The sequence below is a fragment of the Amphiura filiformis genome, chromosome 14 (genome assembly GCF_039555335.1).
Source record: "Amphiura filiformis chromosome 14, Afil_fr2py, whole genome shotgun sequence".
Taxonomy (NCBI): domain Eukaryota; kingdom Metazoa; phylum Echinodermata; class Ophiuroidea; order Amphilepidida; family Amphiuridae; genus Amphiura; species Amphiura filiformis.
This window is the reverse complement of record NC_092641.1, coordinates 52,680,059-52,702,150: the sequence shown is the minus strand read 5'-3', so window position 1 is coordinate 52,702,150 and position 22,092 is coordinate 52,680,059. Positions and strand designations below refer to the sequence as shown.

General features: G+C 36.4%; 1 protein-coding gene across 1 annotated transcript in view; it reads right to left on the bottom strand.

The window, feature by feature from the left end:
* LOC140170501 (uncharacterized) overlaps window positions 1-22,092 on the bottom strand; it is a 38,711-nt gene that overhangs the window by 10,817 nt on the left and 5,802 nt on the right. Inside the window, exons 2-5 of the mRNA XM_072193858.1 lie at window positions 18,927-19,763; window positions 12,880-13,058; window positions 12,345-12,507; window positions 11,233-11,347 (exon numbers count right to left, since the gene is read on the bottom strand). Of these exons, the coding sequence (XP_072049959.1) occupies window positions 11,233-11,347; window positions 12,345-12,507; window positions 12,880-13,058; window positions 18,927-19,763 (1,294 nt within the window). The remainder of the gene's footprint in view (window positions 1-11,232; window positions 11,348-12,344; window positions 12,508-12,879; window positions 13,059-18,926; window positions 19,764-22,092) is intronic.

Below are 22,092 nucleotides of genomic sequence, written 5' to 3'. Positions count from 1 at the left end.
TACAGTCGTAAAATTGGGGATTTCTTCCCATAAGGGTGTTGTGCAGTAATATTTTCTTATGTAACTTAGATAAATCATTGGTAAAGATGTGTGTTTAAAGAAATGTTCATATATCCATAGTGCAGTTACGTCCACGGCAATTTCACCGTCACCTTTCCAGCCATAAACCCGCTTATTGAAGATTAAACCGATATATGCAGTACTAAACCATTATATAGTAATCTATTGTCCAATGCAAATTTATTACCTCATGATAATATTAATCCAATGAGCGACCGAATTGACCACTACGGACGACTAATCCAATCGATAATGACGCTATTGACATGTACGAGCGGAGCTCCATTGACCTAGTTTTGGGGTAGTTTTCACTTGTTTGCAGCTGTTTGCTGTCATTTACTCATCAAGGCGGACCACCGTTATTATAAGGACTATGCTAATTATTTAAAGATTGACATGTAGAAAATAAGCTATACTTGATTGACAGAAAGTACTAAATTTGTACCTATTACGGTTTTATGACACCAATCTTCCAAATACGACCAAACCATGGCTGCCCGGTGAAGCAAAATGTGCACTGGAATAACACGACGAGTTTGGATAGATGGTAGGATTTCTTTTTCATAAAATGTATGTTCCCCCGTTATTAAAGCTTGTACCGGGTTGAAAATTAAGATATTTAGAAAAGAATAAGTAATTGAAACATAGAGCAGGCACTAAAATCATAGCTTTTATACTTTTTGATATATGACGCTAACTAGCTCATCCACTATAGCTACAACAGAGCGCTACCAGTAGGGTTCAATTGCCTATTGTGAGTACCCGTGTGTTGTGTGCATACATGTAGTTAACAATAACTGCATGATGCACTATACATGTAATGTTACACCTTTCGTGATGCATCAATAGGCAAAATGTGTGATCCAAAGCGGGGATATGAGACAGATGTCGGAAAATTGCGTCCTTGCGTCAAATACCCGTGGAAGTAGGCGCGGACCCGCAAATTTCCTACGCTATGGGTCCGCGTGACCCGTAAAAATTGAACCAAGCAAAGAGCAGAAAATCCTAGTTTTGTTGTTCCACTGGAAAATCTGGTTCACATAATAGGTCCAGCTCCCTGAGTACACTTTCATTTTAATTTCCCATCAAGTTTTCAACCCGGGTTTTCAATTTTCTACAATCTAGACATACCGTGATCGCCGTAGCTAATTCTCTCTCTTGAAATTTCAAAGGCATGGGTCCGGCGTCGGACCATTGAAAATTGGTGAGGACCCTTGAAATTTTAAAGGCAAGGGTCCAGAGGACACTTGGATTTTTTTCTTATTTAGAGGCCTGGAAAATCACTGCACCCATAAATGTACTAAATTTAATACAAGATTTAAGGGAGATTTAAAATGATGTAAAGGAGATTTGCAACTTTTAAAAATGCACCAACTTTCATATACTGTTATCAATCTTTGTCAATATTTTGAGTGTTTGGTAGCAAATTTCGAATCAAGTTGGAACTAACAAGATTCTGCACACGACATTATCAATTAAATTGTCATAACAAGATCAGGTATTTGGGGTCGGACGGCTTGCAAAACTGCGGAGTATCTTTATTTGAGGTGTTTATAATAACGATAACATGGCTCTGATACTTTTGTCGAAATAGTGTTTTCCACGTAGACATTGTTACGAGTCGTACTTGACTCAAGGCCAAAATCACCTTTTACCCGAACTCACACGAATGCACAACACAAATACACTGTTTGTTTAAGCTAACAAAATCTAAGTCTTTAATTGAAAGCAAGTTTTGTTTGGTACAATATATGACAACAAATGCACATATACAATAATCAAATATAATCACTTTAACTATTTAGTACTTAGCCAGCATTCTTCTTCTTGGTGATCATAAAGTTCTTGTAATGTTCTGGACGACTGATGTAATATATCCCTATTCACTTGTCCTGCGACAATCAGCGAAGTCCTTTGTTCACTTGCATTGATAACTCCTTGCGTATAAAATCCTTACACGAAAATGGTGTTCTCCAAACACGTTTACAACTCCTTGCGCAATTCTCCTATACTAAACTCCTTGCGCCGTCCTCCTATGCTAAACTCCTTGCGCCGTTCTCCTATGCTAAACTCCTTGCGCAGTTCTCCAAATTTAACTCCTTGCGCTGCTTTCTCCAAACTTGGTGCTATTTCCACCTTTCACACAATATCTTCAGGAAGCAGGACTGCGATGCAGTTGTCCCCACTTATTTTGACAGTTGCGTTGAATCAAAATACCAGACTTCAGCAAGTCGACAGAAGAATATATTTCCTTTCTTGGAAGAATAACGTTCTTTGACGTATTCTAGATCTTCTCCGACAACACTGGTATAAATAGTAGTACTTTGACTACATAAATTAATTCTGGTTAGCAATTTCCTTTCTTTGAAGGAATTGGACTGTAAGCATTTTAGCTAGCTAGCCCAGATCAACACTATTAACTGTGTCAATAATTGTGTTTACATTTCTTATATATCAAGCATGGGAAAAACCCCATTCTAGTATGGGCCATTTACTACCTTCACATTATGCTCAATCTGGGAAATTCCAAAGTCTTAATTATAACATAAACCTTTCACATGACATCACTTCCTGCGGGGAAATCCCATTACATCACTTCCTGAGGGGAATCCCATTTATGATGTCATCTCTTTACAATCTGAAGGGGGTTTCCAAATATTCCAAATTAGATATGATTCAACTTGTTTTGCTCAATTTGAGAGGGAATTCCCTAAAATGTCATCACTCATGTAACTTTGTAAACAAAGATAAAACATCAAATTAAATTACTCAGGGCACATCACACCCTCCCCCTTAAAAGAAGAAAGTTTGAATGTAATGAAAACTTTCTTAAATGTTTTCTTCTTTTACATCAACTTCAACATAATATTAACTTTGAGTGCTTAACTCAACATACACAGTGACTACTTGTCACACAAGTTCCTTCTTAAAGGAATTTTTGTTTGTCACTTTTTATGCAATTCTGGACAAGGCATCAGCCATTACATTGTCTTTTCCCTTAATATGTTTGATGTCCAGATTGTACTCTTGCAAGGTCAAACTCCACCTCACCAGTCTTTGGTTTTTGTTCTTCATCCTGTTGATGAAGTTGGGGGGATTGTGATCTGTGAAAACAAGCACAGGGTATACTGTGGTACCCAAATACACATCAAAATGTAGCAGTGCTAATAGCAATGCTAGACACTCCTTCTCAATTGTGGAGTAATTTCTCTGGTGCTTGTTGAATTTCCTTGAAAAGTAACAAATGGGGTGGTCAATTTGATCTTCACCCTCTTACATCACAACACCTCCACAGCCTATGTCACTGGCATCAACAGTCAACTTGAACTGCTTCTGAAAATCAGGTGCAGTAAGTACTGGTGAACTCATGAGTATAGATTTGACTTTGTGAAAAGCGTTTTCACACTGTTCTGATCAAATGAATTTTGCATCTTTCTTCAACAAATCAGTCAAAGGACTTGCTATCTCTGAAAAGTTTGGACAGAACTTTCTATAATAGCCAACCATTCCTAGAAATCTCATGAGTGCCTTCTTGTTTACAGGTGTGGGGTATTGCTCAATTGCTTCAACTTTGGCTTTGATAGGTTTCACCTGACCTTGACCTACAACATATCCCAAGTATGTGACTGTGGCATGGCAAAACTCACTTTTTACCAGATTGACTGTTAACTGTACTTCAGACAGCTTCTTAAACAATTGATGGAGTTGTTCCATGTGTTGTTCCCAAGTTTGACTGTAAACAATCAAATCATCTACATACGCTTCACATCCCTCTATGTCTGCCACAATTTGATTTACCATTCTCTGAAATGTTGCAGGTGCGTTTTTCAACCCAAATGGCATAACTTTGTATTGGTAAAGACCAAATGGTGTACAAAAGGCAGAAATCACTTTGGCACGGTCTGTGAGTGGAACCTGCCAGTACCCTTTCAAAAGATCAAATTTGCTAACAAATTTTGCATTCCCAATTTTGTCAATGCAATCATCAATTCTTGGAATTGGGTATGAGTCTGTCTTTGAATGAACATTTGCAGCTCTCATGTCTGCCACCAATCGGTATGAACCATCAGGCTTGGGAACAAGAATGCATGGTGAATTCCACTCACTACTACTTGGTTCTATGATATCATTGTCTAGCATATAATTGATCTCATTTCTGAGATGTTCCATTTTCAATGGATTGACTCTGTAAGGATGCTGCTTGATTGGTTTTGTATCACCAACATCTACATCATGAAATGCAGCATTTGTTCTACTTGGCGTATCAGGAAATATATTGTCAAATTTGTGAATCAAATTTGCAATTTGACTTTGTTGATCTTGAGAAAGATGACCCCACTTTGAGTCCAAATTAGTGAGCACATCAGAATTGTTCAATTTTACATTATACTCTTTGTGCTCCAGCTCTTTATCCTGGTCAAATGCGACATCAGAATTGTCATCTTTACTCTTGTCTACATTGGCGATTTTGTCTACATCGGCATGTTTGTCTACATTAGCATGTTTTACTCTACACACAGGTTTTGGAATGCCACTGTCACTTCTTTCAACATACTCTTTGAGCATATTTATGTGGCATAACTGCCTGCTCTTGCGTCTACCAGGAGTCTTGATAATATAATCTACTTCACCCACTTTTGACTCTACCTCACATGGGCCATGATATCTGGCTTGTAATGGGTGTCCTGGAATTGGAAACAATACTAGAACTTTGTCACCTGGTTTGAACACTCTTTCTCTGGCATGTTGATCATACCACTGTTTCATTTTGGCTTGACCCTGTTTCAAGTTTACTTTGGCGATATCAGTTGCTCTGTTAAGCCTATGCTTAAAATTGGAGACATAATCCAACAAATTGATATCCGATTTCTCATTGAGCCACTTTTCTTTCAACAACTTTAAGGGCCCGCGCACTGTGTGTCCAAACACTAACTCAAAAGGACTAAATCCTAAAGTTTCCTGAACAGCTTCCCTAGCAGCAAACAACAACAAGTGTACTCCCTCATCCCAGTCCCTCTGAAATTCCAAACAATATGTCCTGATCATGTTTTTCAATGTTTGGTGGAACCTTTCTAGTGCACCTTGTGATTCTGGATGGTAAACACTTGAGGTATACTGTTCTATACCTAATTGATACATGACCTGCTGAAATACTCCAGAAGTAAAGTTTGATCCCTGGTCTGACTGTATGGACTTGGGGAGCCCCACAAATGTGAAGAACTTGGTTAAAGCTTTCACTATGGTCACTGCTTTAATATTTCTCAATGGTATGGCTTCAGGAAAGCGTGTTGACGCTCACATAATTGTCAGAAGGTACTGATTACCTGACTTAGTCTTTGGTAGGGGGCCTACACAATTAATAATAACCCTACTAAATGGTTCATCAAAGGCTGGAATTGGCTTTAATGGAGCAGGAGGTATTTTCTGATTTGGCTTCCCTACTACTTGGCATATGTGACATGTTTTGCAATATTCAGAAACATCTTTTCTGAGAGTGGGCCACCAGAAATGTCTCAGAATTCTTTCATGAGTTTTCTTAACACCCAAATGCCCTGCCATGGGACTATCATGTGCTATGATAATAACTTCAGTGTGGTAGACTTTTGGTACCACAATTTGGTGCACTACCTTCCACTCTTCATCGGCAGGTGCATCAGGGGGCCGCCATTTTCTCATTAGCACATCATCTTGTTTGTAAAAACAGACAGAATTTTGTTCTGCTTCTTCTAGGGTCAAAGCCCTTTGATTGATCTCTTTGAGTTCTGGGTCATTTTGTTGCTCCAGAATTAGCTTGTCATGACTTAATGGGTCTCTCAGTGTTTCCCCAATTTGTTCATGCTCAGAGGCTGTGTCATTTTGAGGGGTCTTTTTATCCCCTGGAGAAGGAAGTTTATCTTCTTTCTCATTCAACTTTGACACAAAAGTGTCTTCCAAACTGTAGCCTATGTCATCAATTTGGTTGTCCTCAATTGTTTCTAATGAGGCTCTCTTACTCATTGCCCGTGTCACTGCACATGCAGGAAATATCTCCTTTTCCTCACTATTATCTTCCTGCAAACAGGGCTTATCTGTAACTATTGGGTCAGGAAAAACCTTTCCCCCTGCCAGATCATTTCCTAGCAACATGGACACTCCCTTGACTGGCAATTCGTGTCTAACTCCTATGGTTACCGGACCAGAAACCAAGTCAGATGTCAAGTTAATTTTGTGGAGAGGTACATTAAGTATTTCCATCCCAATACCCTGGATCAAAGCATTACCAGCTGAACTATCCTCATTAAAGGGCAAAGTTCCTTCCAGAATCATAGACCGTGCACAACATGTGTCTCGCACTATCTTAATGGGCTTTGGACTACCATTATCACCAAGTGATACTACTCCCTCTAACACAAATGGTTCAAATTCTTCACACACCTTGTCTGTCCACCTCCACTTTTGTGGGAATTCTTGTTTTTTGATTTGACTGACTTGTTTCTTTGACTCAAGTGACACTGCACATCCTACAGTATTACTAGCAGTTTGCTGCTGTTTTTGTGCATCTTGTTTGGCTTTAAGCTCCGACACATGGTCACTGTATGTCCTGGTTTCTTACAGAAATTGCAAACTAATTGGGATTTAAATTCAGTACCACCTGTTGGTCTGGTACCTGAACTCCATGGGGTCCCTCTACTACCAGCACTATGCTGTGAATTAGACCAGGATCTGTGATTAGACTGAGATCTCCCTTCTTGTGTACCACCCTGATTTGCTCTAAGTTGGTTATGGCTGAACCTGTTTGAATAACTTCTGTTATGACTAAATCTACTCGCATTCAATTTGTGAGTTAAGCCATAGTCGTCCGCCATTGTCGCCGCCTCGTTTAGGGTCGTAATTTTGCTAGCGCTTTCATCCAAATGGGTTTTAATGTCAACGTGGACACATTTCTTGAACTCTTCTATAAGAACTAATTGCTTAAGTTGGCAGAAATCATCTTTGACTTCTTTTGAACCAAGCCACCTGTCAAACATTTGTTCTTTTACTCTAGCAAATTCTACATGGGTTTGATCTGCTTGCTTTCGTGAATCTCTGAATTTTTGTCTATATGCTTCAGGCACCAGCTCATAGGCCTTCAGGACTGCTTGTTTGACTTTTTCATAATTATTACACTTCTCTATTGGTAGAGCTGAGTAAGTCTCCCTGGCCTTCCCCACAAAACTACTTTGCAAAAGTAGGGTCCAATGCTCTTTAGGCCATTTCAAATTTGTAGCTACCTTTTCAAAATGTTGAAAGTACTCGTCAACTTCTTTCTCTTTGAATTTAGGCACAAGCTTTACATACTTTGTAACATCAAACCCTGACTTTGACTTTGAGGAGAAACTTGATGAGTATTTGTCACCTAGTTTGGCTAACTTTGCTTGTTCAAGCTCAATTTCTTTTTCTTTCAAATGTGCTTCCATTTGTTTTTCCTTTTCTTCCATTTCCAATTTTTGGTGTTCAAGCGCCATCTTTTCATGGCGTGCTTTGTCTTCCATTTCTAGTTTCTGTTGTTTTTCTTTATTTTCATTCTCTAACTTGATCATTTCCAGTTTTTCTTTTTGGTCCATTTCTATTTTCTTTTGGTCCATTTCCATTTTCTTCATTTCTAATTGAATTTCCAGCTCTTTCAATTTAAATGCCGAATCCCCTCCAATTTCAGTTTCTACTGCAAGTTTCTCTTCCAAATAGGATTCATCAAAAATATCTTCCCCGACCAAAACATCTATCAAGGCATTTTTGATGTATTTGCTTTCTTGTAGCTTGCTTTACTTTCAAGTCATAATGTTTAGCAAATGCTAATAAATCAGGCTTCTTCAACTTATCAAATTTCTCCCAATCTATAGTTTCGAGAAACTCTTCTGCTTTGAACTCTGCCATACTGTACTTTCACTTTCAAGACTCAGTATATTAATGTCAACTTTTTTACAGTGTATTTCCCGGACGACAAGCCCCCAATTTTGTTACGAGTCGTACTTGACTCAAGGCCAAAATCACCTTTTACCCGAACTCACACGAATGCACAACACAAATACACTGTTTGTTTAAGCTAACAAAATCTAAGTATTTAATTGAAAGCAAGTTTTGTTTGGTACAATATATGACAACAAATGCACATATACAATAATCAAATATAATCACTTTAACTATTTAGTACTTAGCCAGCATTCTTCTTCTTGGTGATCATAAAGTTCTTGTAATGTTCTAGACGACTGATGTAATATATCCCTATTCACTTGTCCTGCGACAATCAGCGAAGTCCTTTGTTCACTTGCATTGATAACTCCTTGCGTATAAAATCCTTACACGAAAATGGTGTTCTCCAAACACGTTTACAACTCCTTGCGCAATTCTCCTATACTAAACTCCTTGCGCCGTCCTCCTATGCTAAACTCCTTGCGCCGTTCTCCTATGCTAAACTCCTTGCGCAGTTCTCCAAATTTAACTCCTTGCGCTGCTTTCTCCAAACTTGGTGCTATTTCCACCTTTCACACAATATCTTCAGGAAGCAGGACTGCGATGCAGTTGTCCCCACTTATTTTGACAGTTGCGTTGAATCAAAATACCAGACTTCAGCAAGTCGACAGAAGAATATATTTCCTTTCTTGGAAGAATAACGTTCTTTGACGTATTCTAGATCTTCTCCGACAACACTGGTAAATAGTAGTACTTTGACTACATAAATTAATTCTGGTTAGCAATTTCCTTTCTTTGAAGGAATTGGACTGTAAGCATTTTAGCTAGCTAGCCCAGATCAACACTATTAACTGTGTCAATAATTGTGTTTACATTTCTTATATATCAAGCATGGGAAAAACCCCATTCTATTATGGGCCATTTACTACCTTCACATTATGCTCAATCTGGGAAATTCCAAAGTCTTAATTATAACATAAACCTTTCACATGACATCACTTCCTGAGGGGAAATCCCATTACATCACTTCCTGAGGGGAATCCCATATATGATGTCATCTCTTTACAATCTGAAGGGGGTTTCCAAATATTCCAAATTAGATATGATTCAACTTGTTTTGCTCAATTTGAGAGGGGAATTCCCCTAAAATGTCATCACTCATGTAACTTTGTAAACAAAGATAAAACATCAAATTAAATTACTCAGGGCACATCACAACATGGTGTAAGGTTTCCAGTTGGATCTACATGGGGGCACTCAACTTCAGAAGTGACGGTATGTGTCTGTCAATAGGCCCCTCTTTTGAAGTCTAATATATCCGATGACCCCCTTAAAAAGTCATACCCGATGGTCCTTTTTTAAAGTGCGACTTTACCCTTTTTTTGAATTGTGTCATCAAAATTCCACTAAATAATGCGGAAACTTTTAAATTCTCTTATTGCAGGCAACAAATTTGTATTGTAAATTTGGGAAATATGGAAATTGAATTTTGCTCCATTTTTTTTTTCAAAATTCTCTACGCAATGACCCCTTTTTGAAAATTTATACCCAATTACTAGTACCCATTTTTTCCAAACAAATATGAACCCCTTTTTCATTGGTTGTACAATGACCCACAAGCACGTTTTGTACCGAGATGCCCCTGCTTTGTGACGCGCCGGTAGGCATATATGTTACTTTCAAAGTTGAGTGCACCCCATCCCCGGACATGACATTTAAGACACGGTCGCTATTTCAAATCCCATTTATATTTGGTATGAATGTGCAGATCAATGCAGACTAATTGCAATTCTTGTCCATATTAACACTTTTAGTCGTGATAGGGTTGTTAACTCGAGGTTAACACAAAGGTATTAAAGAAACCGATTGGACATTAATTTTGCATAAATTCTGATTTGTGATTTATTTATCCCTCTTTACATTACAATTCATATATCTACATATGAATAACATATCAGATTAAAACTGATAGACATTTTATTTATTTATTTTATTCATATTTATCCAGGGTAGCCCAATTCAGCCGATAGCTGGTCTTACATGGGGCCCTGCAATAAATTTACATAACATTAAAAGGCAACAATTTTCAACATGCAAATTATATAAAATATACAACTATTAGATACAAAATTAAAATACAGAAATATATACAATTTTAAAGTAAAATAGAAATACATCATTAACAAGTACATGCTCATTTTTTTAAAGACTTGAATCTTTGCTTGAAAGTCTGCACATTTATTGAACTTATTACATCATTACTCAGTTTATTCCAAACCTCAACCCCACTGTATGAAAAAGATGATTTAAAGTACCCAGTGTCATAACCATTTGTGCAAGGTGGTAGAGCCAATAAATTGGACGCAGCTTGTCTGGTGTTCACATTATGCTTTTCATGTACATAAGAAAACCTGTTGATAAGGTACTGTGGTGATATATCGTTAAGACATTTAAACATGAACAGTGATTTGAAATACATTGCACGATTTGGTAGTGATTCCCATCCTAATATAGGAAGCATTATATCAGAAGACGTAAGGTAGTTGGCACGCAATATTATTCTAGCACATCGCTTTTGTAAAACACATAATTTGCGTACATCTTCATTGAAGCGACCAAACCAAACTACACTGCAATAGTCGAACTGCGGTTGGATAAGAGCCTTATATAAAACATTAAGAGTGCGAACGTCAAGAAATGTTTTTAGACGTCGCAAGAGTCCTATTTTACAAAATAATTTCTGTATGACTGAATTAACATGATCGTGCCAAAGTAATTTAGAATCTATTTTTACACCAAGACATTTGGCACTATGAACTCTTACAAGTTGACAATCATCAATGGAAACTGAAAAAGCAGAGCATTTATCATTACGTAACTTAGGCTCACTACCAATGAGCATAACATTTGTCTTATCAGTATTAAGAAACAATTTGTTTACATTTAACCATGCCTTAATTGCAGAAAGATCTTCAGTGAGCTTTTTAGAAATACTATCAGTATCAGTACCCATGTGATATTACATTTGGCATATCATTGATAAAAATCAAAAATAATAATGGGCCCAATATACTGCCCTGGGGAACACCAACTTTTATTTCAAGAGAATCAGAGACAATACCTTTAAAAGTAACTCTTTGCTTTCTACAAGATAAATACGATGCAAACCATTTAACTGTATCTTCAGATGCCCCAATATAATGGAGCTTTCTAAGCAAAATATCATGATTTACGGTGTCGTACGCTTTTCTAAGGTCGATAAAGGCAACACCAGTCATTTCACCGCTGTTGATGCTCGTCAGCCAATCGTCAACCATGTCAACAAGAGCAGTCTCGGTAGAATGACCAGGACGAAAACCTGATGGATGAACATTTAAGATACCATTTCGATTTAAAAAAGAGTAAACATGATTATGCATAGCCCTTTCAATGATCTTACTTATTACAGGTAGGATGGAAATTGGCCTGTAATTATTGGTGTTATCAAGATCACCTCCTTTATGCAAAGGGATCACTTTGGCTTCTTTCACAAAGTAGGAAATATCCCCTTTGACAAAGAAAGATTCATTATATAAGTTAAACTTTTAACAATGACTGGACGAGCCAGTTTCAGGATCTTGCAACTGACATCATCCAGACCTACCGCCTTTTTAATGCTCATGGAGCGAATTTCTTTGTCAACAAAATCATATTGAATACATGGTATATTAAGAACAGGTTTATCATTAAGATCTTCACATGTATGTAACACATTAACGTCATCAATATTATTAACATTGTTTACATTTCTTTCATCACTTTCATTAAGTAGATTTGTTGCAACACTTGCAAAATGGCTGTTGAACACATTTGATATATCAATGTCAGATGTAACTACATTATCTCCAAACCCAACAGCTGATGGAGTTGGGGAAACTTTGGATGGAATAACTTTTTTAAGTGTTTGCCAGAGCTTACCAGAATCATTACAACTCTCATCTATTAGACCCTTATAATAATTACATTTAGCTGATCTTATCATACTTGTAACTTGATTACGTACAAGTTTATAGGCTTTCCAATCATTTACACTATTAGAACGAGTTGCAATACGATGGAGGCTATCCCTATGATGCATACACTGCTTTATTTCCCTATCTAACCAAGGCGATGGAGTTGATTTAACACTCTTGGTCTTTTTAGGTAAATGACAGTTTACAACATCAAATAACATCGAATTCCACATATTTACAGCATCATCAACATTGTCAATTTTTTCAATATCACTCCATGGCAGTTCGGAGAGATCATTAATGAAACTTTGATCATCAAATTTTTAAAACAACGATAATCAATGCTTTTATGTTGACCCTTACTTGGCTTGGATTTTCTTATGGCATAGATTAAATAGTGATCACTAATCGATGTTTGAATCACACCACTTTCAGTAAAAAGCTCATCTTTTGATGTAAAAAACAAATCAATAATCGTCTTGCTGTGAGATGTCACACGAGTTGGAAGATTTATCAATTGCTGCAACTGATACAAATCACACACAAATTTTAAATCTCTAACTTGCTTACAGTCGACATGAGGAGAAAAATCACAATTAAAGTCGCCAAGTAAAATTAACTCCTTATCTTCATTTGCAGCTTTTGACAACATTGTACATAACTTATTTGAAAAATCATTATCATTTCCATCAGGATTATACGCAGCACATACAAGGAGTGTGTTTGTATAAGGTGGTGAAATTTCGACCCACATACATTCAAGAGAATCATCACATAGATCATCCCTTCTCCGGAAATCGAACATATTATTAATTAAAACTGCCACACCGCCGCCACCCCTATTTCGATCTTTCCTGAGAATATTAAAACCATCAAAATTAACCTCGTTATCACTTACTGTGTGATCACAAAGTGTTTCATTCACACAAATGATGTCAAACGAATCACCACACATATACTTAAACTCATCAATTTTACCAACAAGGCTTCTTATGTTAAGAGGAGCAAATTTAATACCTTTGGTCTTAAAATTAGGTATTTTGCCACTTTGAAGTTGCACGTAGTCAGAGCTCTCATCTGTAAAGGATGAGAAAAAAGGATGAGATTCAAAAAGTACTTTCGTCAATCTGTGTACCTTTATACACATGAGGTTACAATTTCTGTCCATGAAATGACTCATTCTAACGATGCAGCTTATTGGTGAATGATCAAATGATCATCACTATAGCTACTACACAATATGATCAGCAAAATATATACCAGAACACACGTGGTCTAAAATAATACAGTTCTTGATTTGGGATTTATCTGATAGACATGCAAAAAGTACTTTTATCAATCTGAGTACCTTTATAAAAAAAAATGAAATAAATCTATCTGATGCCATATACAATATTCACTACTAGTACTAGAATAATCAGCAAAAATATATACAAGAACACATGGTCTTTTGACCCTGTCGTAATCCATCTCTAGTATTTTTGATCAAAATTATTTTGTACCACAGGGTAATTGGTCATGTAAATCATTGAAGGAGACCTGAGCGCAAGAAGACCGTAAGTCCACTTGGCCCCTCAACATGTATACACTAAAGTTATGTATAGTTTCTTAGGGTTTTATAATGTTTAATACCAGTTCCAGGGTGAAAACATCAGGAGAGGTTGCGAAAGATTTGTTTTGGTCCCTGAACATGTATAAAACATTACCAAACTATACGAAACTATACGCAACTTTATTGTATACATGTTGAGGGGCCAAGTGGACTTACGGTCTTCTTGCGCTCAGGTCTTCAATTATTCCCAAATTATGTATGCATGGTTATTGAAACCATAACCTGATACCTTTTTAAATTATAAAAACTCCAATCGGGTGATCTGCGTGTATTTACATTAGCATTAAACAAATACAACATCGATTATTTCTTCAAATAAAATGTACACTCATATGCTCATATCAATCTACAAAATGATAAAGTAGAGTAAAGTACAAAACTTTTTAGATAAAAGGCACTATCAGTGATTCATGAAGCATCCCGGAGGGAGTTCTCCTTAGTTGAAGGTATACGGGGATGTCCCACGGTTTTGGGGTACCTTTTCAGCAATTTTGGTATATCGATGGGTGGGTTTTCAGTGGAGACCAATGCACCCACTCGGGCAAAAGTGCCCCTAAAAGCGCCAAATTGGGGTAAATTTTGGTGCTTTTTGTGTGTTTTATGTGAAAAATTGGTATACTGATGGGTGGCAAAAACAGCATAAAGTAGGTATAGAGAAAGTCAGCATCCGAAAGTCTGCGTGGCGCATCCCCGTAAATTTTTTCGAAGGACCCCGTCGAGTTAAGCATACTCTGCAAGTGATAAGACCGTAAGCGATCCATGTAATAGTAGCTACACCAGTCTTGACATTAAGTATGGAATATTTTTAAGGGTCTGCACAAACCGCGCGGGGTAAATATCTATTAGTTGGGTGTGTCGGGAGATGGTGTCAAATATTTTTGATGGAAAATGAACCTTCCATGAGTTTATATTACAAGAATGTTCCCTTGTGTTGACTTAACTTGTTATGTAAACTTATTGTACACAAACAACCAGAAATCCACATAGTTGTTTTTGTACTGTAGTGTATAACATTTGACCCCAGGGGGTCAAATTGCCCTATTATTGCTGACAAAGTTTGGGAAATATCACCTCAAATCTCAATCAATTTGATAATAACCAGAGTGATAACAGATCAATGTTGCACGAATACAAATACCAATACCTCTAAGCTCAGGCTCCTTACATCCGCCATTTTAGGACAATATTCACTACATTATGAACGCATTAATGTAAACTCATGGAACGTACATTTTCTATCAAAAACTTATTTGACACCATTTCCCGACACATAACAATTAGCTTCAATTAATATTTATTCCGTACGGTTTATGAAAAAAACAATTCCATACGTGTTAAATCTGTACTACACAATATAATCACCATAAAATATACAAATCACCGCCCCCTGCACACACAACCCACCGCCACCCCCACCCCACAAACCCCCACCCACACATTTTTATGATTCTGTCAATGAAATGAAATGAAAGGTGCTTATCATTATAGTTATTACACACTGTAATCACATGAAATATACAAACACCCACGTGTTTAGGCTAATTATTCTGCCAATGAAATGAATCGTTCTATCTGATGCCATACAGTATGATACGATGCACCTCATTGGTGAGTGATCATATGTTCATCTCTGTAGCTAATACACAATGTAATCAGCATAAAATGTACAAAAAACACACGTTCTTAAGATATGTAAACACAATAATTGTCGTAACCCATCTCTGTTAGTTTTAAAATAATTTCCCAACTTCCAATACATTATAATTCTTCAAATATCATGTACACTTTAATCTAATCTACAAAATGACACTATGAAGTACATCGCAAAAAAAAAAGATAAACGTATTATATAAAATACAAGGCACTCTCGATGATTTAATAAAATGAAACATCGAAACAATTTTTATCAAAAATCATACGAGTTTGCTAGTTTGCAAGTGATAAGACCGAAATCACCCTGAATAGGTGACGAAACATTTTGGTCAATATTGGAGGTCTCTTTCCGACGTTATGATGTCCATACGGACGGATTTCAGTCCGTAACGACACGGGTATAATGAAAGACAGAGATAAGAAGACTAATTTGCGTCTGACGTTAGGGCAAAGGCGCGCCGTGATTGGTTGCCGACCTGCGCAGTACGTCATTTTCTGTCTTGTTGTCAGAATTTTTATTAATCATTTCTTATCTCTGTCTTTCATTATAGTATGGGCACGGTAAATACCGTATGGACACAATGTGTTACGTGTACATAATGTGTGTATCGGGTGAATTGGCGTCATATGTAAAATTGACAAAAGAAAAAAAAGAAAAGAAAACACACTTGCTGATGTAAAGTTACCAATGACGTTATGATGTCGTACGGACGACCCGTATGGACACAATGTGTTACGTGTACATAATATGCGTGTACTAACGAAGTCGCAATACTATGCAATTTAAAGCTAAAATTATTTAGAAATTGGGACATACCAGGTCACATTGCAACTTTTGGTCAGTCAGTTGCTCTCCCGGTCCGTATACCTTTTGATTCCTTCACTTAGAAGCTCTTTCAACAACTGTAACTTCGTTCTTTTCTACAGGCATCGGTTACGTCTTTACTGTGTCTCTTTAAAGACAAAGAAAACGGACCTTTTTAAAGTAATCATATTGCATAACAATACTTTCAGATATGTGGGCCTCACATGTCCAATTGACTAGCTCAAGAAGATGTAAAAATAAACCTGTCTTTTGTGAAGAGCTGCCTAGATCGATTCGTTTCCGATTGCGAGGACAATTGAATAACTCAAGAAGATGTAAAAACCCTCTTTTGTGAAGATCAGCAGCGGTCGATTCGTTCCTGCTTGTGAAGATGTAAAAAACACTCTTTTGTAAAGATCAGCCTTGGCTGTTTCATTTCTCATTGCGTAACCGAATACAGAAACAGAAATCAATACATTAATGTAGTTAGATACGGAATAGATAAGAAAAGCCCAACGTCTCCCGTATTTATAGACCGTGAGTGACATACCCAACATTACTTTATTTATAACTGCAACGTTCAATGAAATGCTATGTGGCCATTTCTACAAAACCCGATCCTATTTTTGAGACAGACCCTTTAAATATTTAGAACATAAATTACATAAAGTTGTGTTTCTTCGTTCATTAAATAAATTAAATAACATAAATATCATAACATAAATATCATAACATAAATTAAATACATTAAATGTTTGAAACATTTTCAAAACATTTTTGTGTTTGTTGGGCATGTGAATATATGTCATCCAGCACATTAATCTACCAAAGTACGAGTATGAACTGATTTGGTCAACCTTCTTGTTCCCAAATTCTGTCATAGTAGGTATGTCACAGTGGCTGCACAATAATTCTGCTACACTGTGCATGCAAGCATAACAGTGAATTGAAAAGGGCGCGCTTCAAATTTGGTCAATTTTAGAAAACATCCATGTCGATAAATGAATTTCCTCATTTATGCTTCATTTATCCAAATTGTTTAAATGTTTAATATATGGTGTGTGAAGCCTTTCCGAAGCTAACATCGGGTCCTCAAAAATTAAAAAAATGTTTTGTTTAAGTGCTACTGCCTGTTTTTATGGATTTTTGAAGATCGCTCATAAATCAGTAAATATAGGCCTATTGAAGTAAAGGGACCTACCACCATTTAGCTGAAATACTAATCTTTCTTAGCATGTAAATTATTTCCGTCGACAACAAATGAAGCACTTGCCTAAAACTAGTTGAAGCAAAACATTAATCAATGATATTTTTAGGGAGTAATTTTCGAAACCACAATAGCTCTAAGCCTTTGTGTGTGTCCAAGGCCATACTATTTTGATATACGCGGTACAGTAGATTAGCTGTTCATTTTACCGATTGTCCTCCCATGTTAATCCAGATGACAAAATGTTAACTTAAAGTCTCATTGCAACTGAATTTTTATTTTTACTTTTCGGACTTGGCTTTGAGTAATGGTGACACATACCGTGTTTACAGTAAAAATGAAAATTATATTCCAGACACCGTCAAAATGTCAAACTTTTTATTTTTTTGTATTTTTTTTTAAATAATTAACTGCAGTTCATTTATTCAACCTCATAACAGGATCATACTTTAAAAAAATTATGATGAATGAACAGACGTTCATTAAATATTGAAAAAAAACCAAAATTACTCATGCCTAATTTGCATAATAATATCATAAATACATAATTAGCTGTAATTACCTAATTTGCATAATTAAATACTTTTTGTGTATTTTTGTTATCAATTGAAAGAACTTTGTATACATATGTGTGCAAAAAAACCGCACCTTTATATCATGTACGGTTTTCTATTGGCATCAATTTTGCATATTAATTAGCTGAACTTAGTCATTTTTTGAGATTTAATTTGTCTGCAGATTGGCCGAAATTGCTAAAATAGTATATTTGGTTAATTTATTATAATTATTCAATTAGATTTTTTTAATTTTGTTTTCTGTTACGAAGTCATGAAAGATAGGCATTTAACATGTGATATTTAAATTAACGCTGCTTTTTCAAGCAAGCGCCCATATAAACCTTCAAAATCTCGAAATGTGCCAATTTTATCATTACAGCCATTTGTGGCAGGATTTCATTCCATCTACGAGTAAATTGACACTACGTCACAATGCATTGACCGCTTTCAATTCTGTTTTTTGATTTTTGATGCTTTAATAAAGCTCAATAATGTAGGAACATTAAATAACGTGTTTTTGCTGTGATTTTTTGAGGTGATATGCCTAGTCATGGTGCCTGTTTTTCTTCGGCATAGACACTTAATGGCACCCAGCAACAGGGGAAGGGAGGTAATCGCCCGGACTTGACGTGGATGTGCCGACACCAGTTTGAAACTAGATGTCTTCCGGTGAGATTTAACACCACAAAAGGCGTAATTGGGAGTAATAAGGAGATTGGAGAAATCTTCGTGAAACAGGGAAAAGTTGACACAGTTTTGATAAAAAATTCTCAAATATATAGTCATCAAAATTTGAAATTTTGACAGATTGTCAGAAAGAGGTTCAATAATCTCTTGGTGACAAAAAAAAAAAGAACAAAATAAAAAAGGGGGTCATTTGGGTAAGAGGGAGTTGAAAATGTGAGTCTAAACGACCCAACACTCAACTTAGAAAATATTGAATATATTCCTGTTAATTCACAATAATTCATTGTGTGCAATATTAAATGTCGTTTTTACCCTTGGCTATACATTGATACACGTTTGACATTGGCTACATAGATCATATCATTGTGCCAGGTGATACCATGAGGAGCGTACATATTTGTAATGATACACCTCATGAACCTACCCCATGATGAATACTGATGAATGTGACCAGTATTAGCAATGCTATGATTGTTTGCTGGATCAAATTGCCTCACAGCGATGTATAGGTGATTTTCTTCATCACATGTAAGTCCTTCTGGTATACCTGGTTTCCCATCAACAGTGAAACTTTCCAATGAAAAGATGACATCACCTGCATAGTTTACTGCGTGAACTTTCTTGACCTGCCAATCACACACAAAGATCTGCTGCTTGTTATTGGTTGCCATGTAAAGTGGCTGGATGCTGAGATTGACAGTGTTGATCAACCTTTCATCATCTGCATCATGAATGGTGATCACCTTCCTTCTCGCACAACCCACCAATATATCACCATTGGAAGCAACTGATATGGAGGATGGTTGTACCTCAGTGGTTTGATTCTCGTCTGATAGCACAGAAAACATACGCATATATACTTTCTCATTGAAAATTTTCACATATTGAGACTCTGAATCAGCTATGGCGATTTCACCTCGTGATGTAACAGCTACGTCAACAGGAGATATCATCCGTGCCTCAGGTTTGTCATCTGGTGGATGTAGCATGCACTTGAACTTACCGTCTTTGCTGAATACGTATGCGCGTCGTGGAGCACGTTCATCTTCTGAAATGCCTCTCCAATCAGGATAATCGGTAACTACCACATCCGAATTGTTGCATACCGCGATTCCGTTATTTTGCAGAAACTCTCCCTCTGCTTCACCTTCCTTACCAAATTCCTTGATGAGACGCCAATTATTGCTGCTGTGTGAACTTGTTGAAGCAGATGCGGTCTCGCTAGCTTGCTTTTGGAATGTCACTGGTTCATCAGCTAAACCTATAATAGTATTCAAATAATGGGAAACTATGTATTAAATTCAACGAATAAAATTCATATTTTTTAAAACACTGCAAAAATGTTGTTAAAAAACCCGTGACATTCGTAAAATCAAATACTTGTAACTTTATCAATGAGGTGTCATAATGTGCAGGATTGCATCTCTAAACAAAATTAATTTACCCATTATATGATTTAGTTTAAAAATTCAGTTTTTTTTTTCAAGTATAAGGATACTTTTTTGGCGCAGTATAGTAGGTATTATAATACACGTTCAAATGCAGCCCTATTAGAAAGCGAGAGCATTCACACAACAGGTAAGGTACAAGAAATAAGGGCTCAAAATAGGCCCCTATAGCTTACATACGGAAGTAACCGAACCGTTCCAAAAACAGTTATGCAAAAATGAACAAAATAGGATTTGTAAACTCTAAGGAAACTTTTGGGTTATTTGACCAATCATTTTCAACTTTACGTCTACAGAGTCTATAAGAATCATTTTAAAATTTAAGACTCTCATAATGAAGGTTAGTGAAAACTATAGAACTTGGAACATAAGAAGTTCTTTTCTCTGCAACTCTTCACTAAGTCGAAGCTCCGCTTTTAGAGTAGCCTATCATTATGTAAGATCCGCTAAAAGTCCGTTTTCGCCTTTAAAAAAACCCAGAAAAAAACACACAAAAAAGAAATCATGCATTTTACTCCTTTTCTTTTTACCAAGAGTGTTCACGAGGCCCCGGGTGTAAGGAGTATAATCCATGCGTGCAATATAATATTTTAATCCAATATTTTCCTAAAAGCTTACATTTTTCATAATGACTTGCTTTGTAACTGTTTTTAACGTGAATTCGGATCTATTTTGCAATATATCTTGACAGACACATACACTCCATCAGGGCTGGATCTTAACTTTTTGCCACTAGCCAGCCAGGCGTGTAACTTTCTAGAGTTATACACGCCTGACAAACATTTTACACGCCCGACAGCAAAAGTGTGTTAAAGTCCAGCCCTGACCAAAATGCATTACATATAAATAAATCAATGCAAAACATAATGAAAGAAATAATAAGACGGGAAAAGGTGAGGGAAGCATGCTGAATAGAGAAAAAGAGACACCGGGGGAAGAAATACACATCTAAAGAAAACATGTAGACCTATACACTGAAGAAAGACAACTTGAATGGCGGGTACATTTCAATTTTAGGGCGAGGAAATGAAACATTGTCAAGAGAAATGTATGAATGGGTAATCTATAACACTTCATAGCATTACGGTTTCTGAAAACGTTGCACATAGGCCTAATGTTATTTGAAAGTTGATCAAACATATTTGATATGCCAAAAAACGTTTTACAGCAATATTTTACATACAATATTGTTTTGTTGATAATAGTTATTCCCGGATTTATTCTAAAACGTTTTCGTAATCATATAACGTAGCTCTAAGATAACTTTACAGAGTAGTCAAAAACAATTTTACGGAAAATTTCAAAGTTTCATATCTCAAAATTGAAAAGTCTGTTTCGAACTGTTGTTACAAATAATCTTAACGACCATCTTTCTAAAAGTATTCTGTCAAAAAATGAATGAAAACGAATTTATATTACAAATGTGGTGACAGTTTTACGTGAAGGTGACGAAAAAGAAAACCCTGTTCTACGGGCCCGACCTACTCAGATTTTGAACAAATTGGGAAAATAATTCCTGTACAAATGAATGGCGACCCATATTTCGGAAATTTCAGGAACAATTTTTTTGTGTGTATATCCTCAAATTGCAAATTATTTAATGATTTTGGTGATTTTTTGGGTCATTCAAAAAAAAAAAAAAGGCCGACCGACCCGCCCGTAGAATAGGGTTTCTTTCTTTCGTCGCCTTAGAGATAAATCTATATCTTGGGGAATGCGAGGGCGATATTTGCATTGGCGGTTTACACCGTAATGTACATTACGCTGAAGATAGCAAAAGCTATTGTGACATTTGTTTGTCACTATCCGTGCCGTGCATTTAGAGTGGTAGAATTATCTATTGTGAAGTGTGCCCTGACCGCTGAGTAATTTAATTTAATTTAATTATTTATCTTTATTTACAATATAAAGCTACTTTCATGAGAGATGAGAAACCCCCTTGCAAGAGTTGGTGTGTAATGATATTTGGGAAACCCCTTTGTAAGCACTGTAAACAAGGTCAGGAGTAGTTATGGATTGGGTATTCGCCTAAAAAGTGAAGTGAATATTACATCATGTCGGGAAAAATCTCAGAAAGTGATGTAATGGGAAAGGTTAATGTTTATAATTATTCTTGGGAATTTCCAAATGACATCATATATT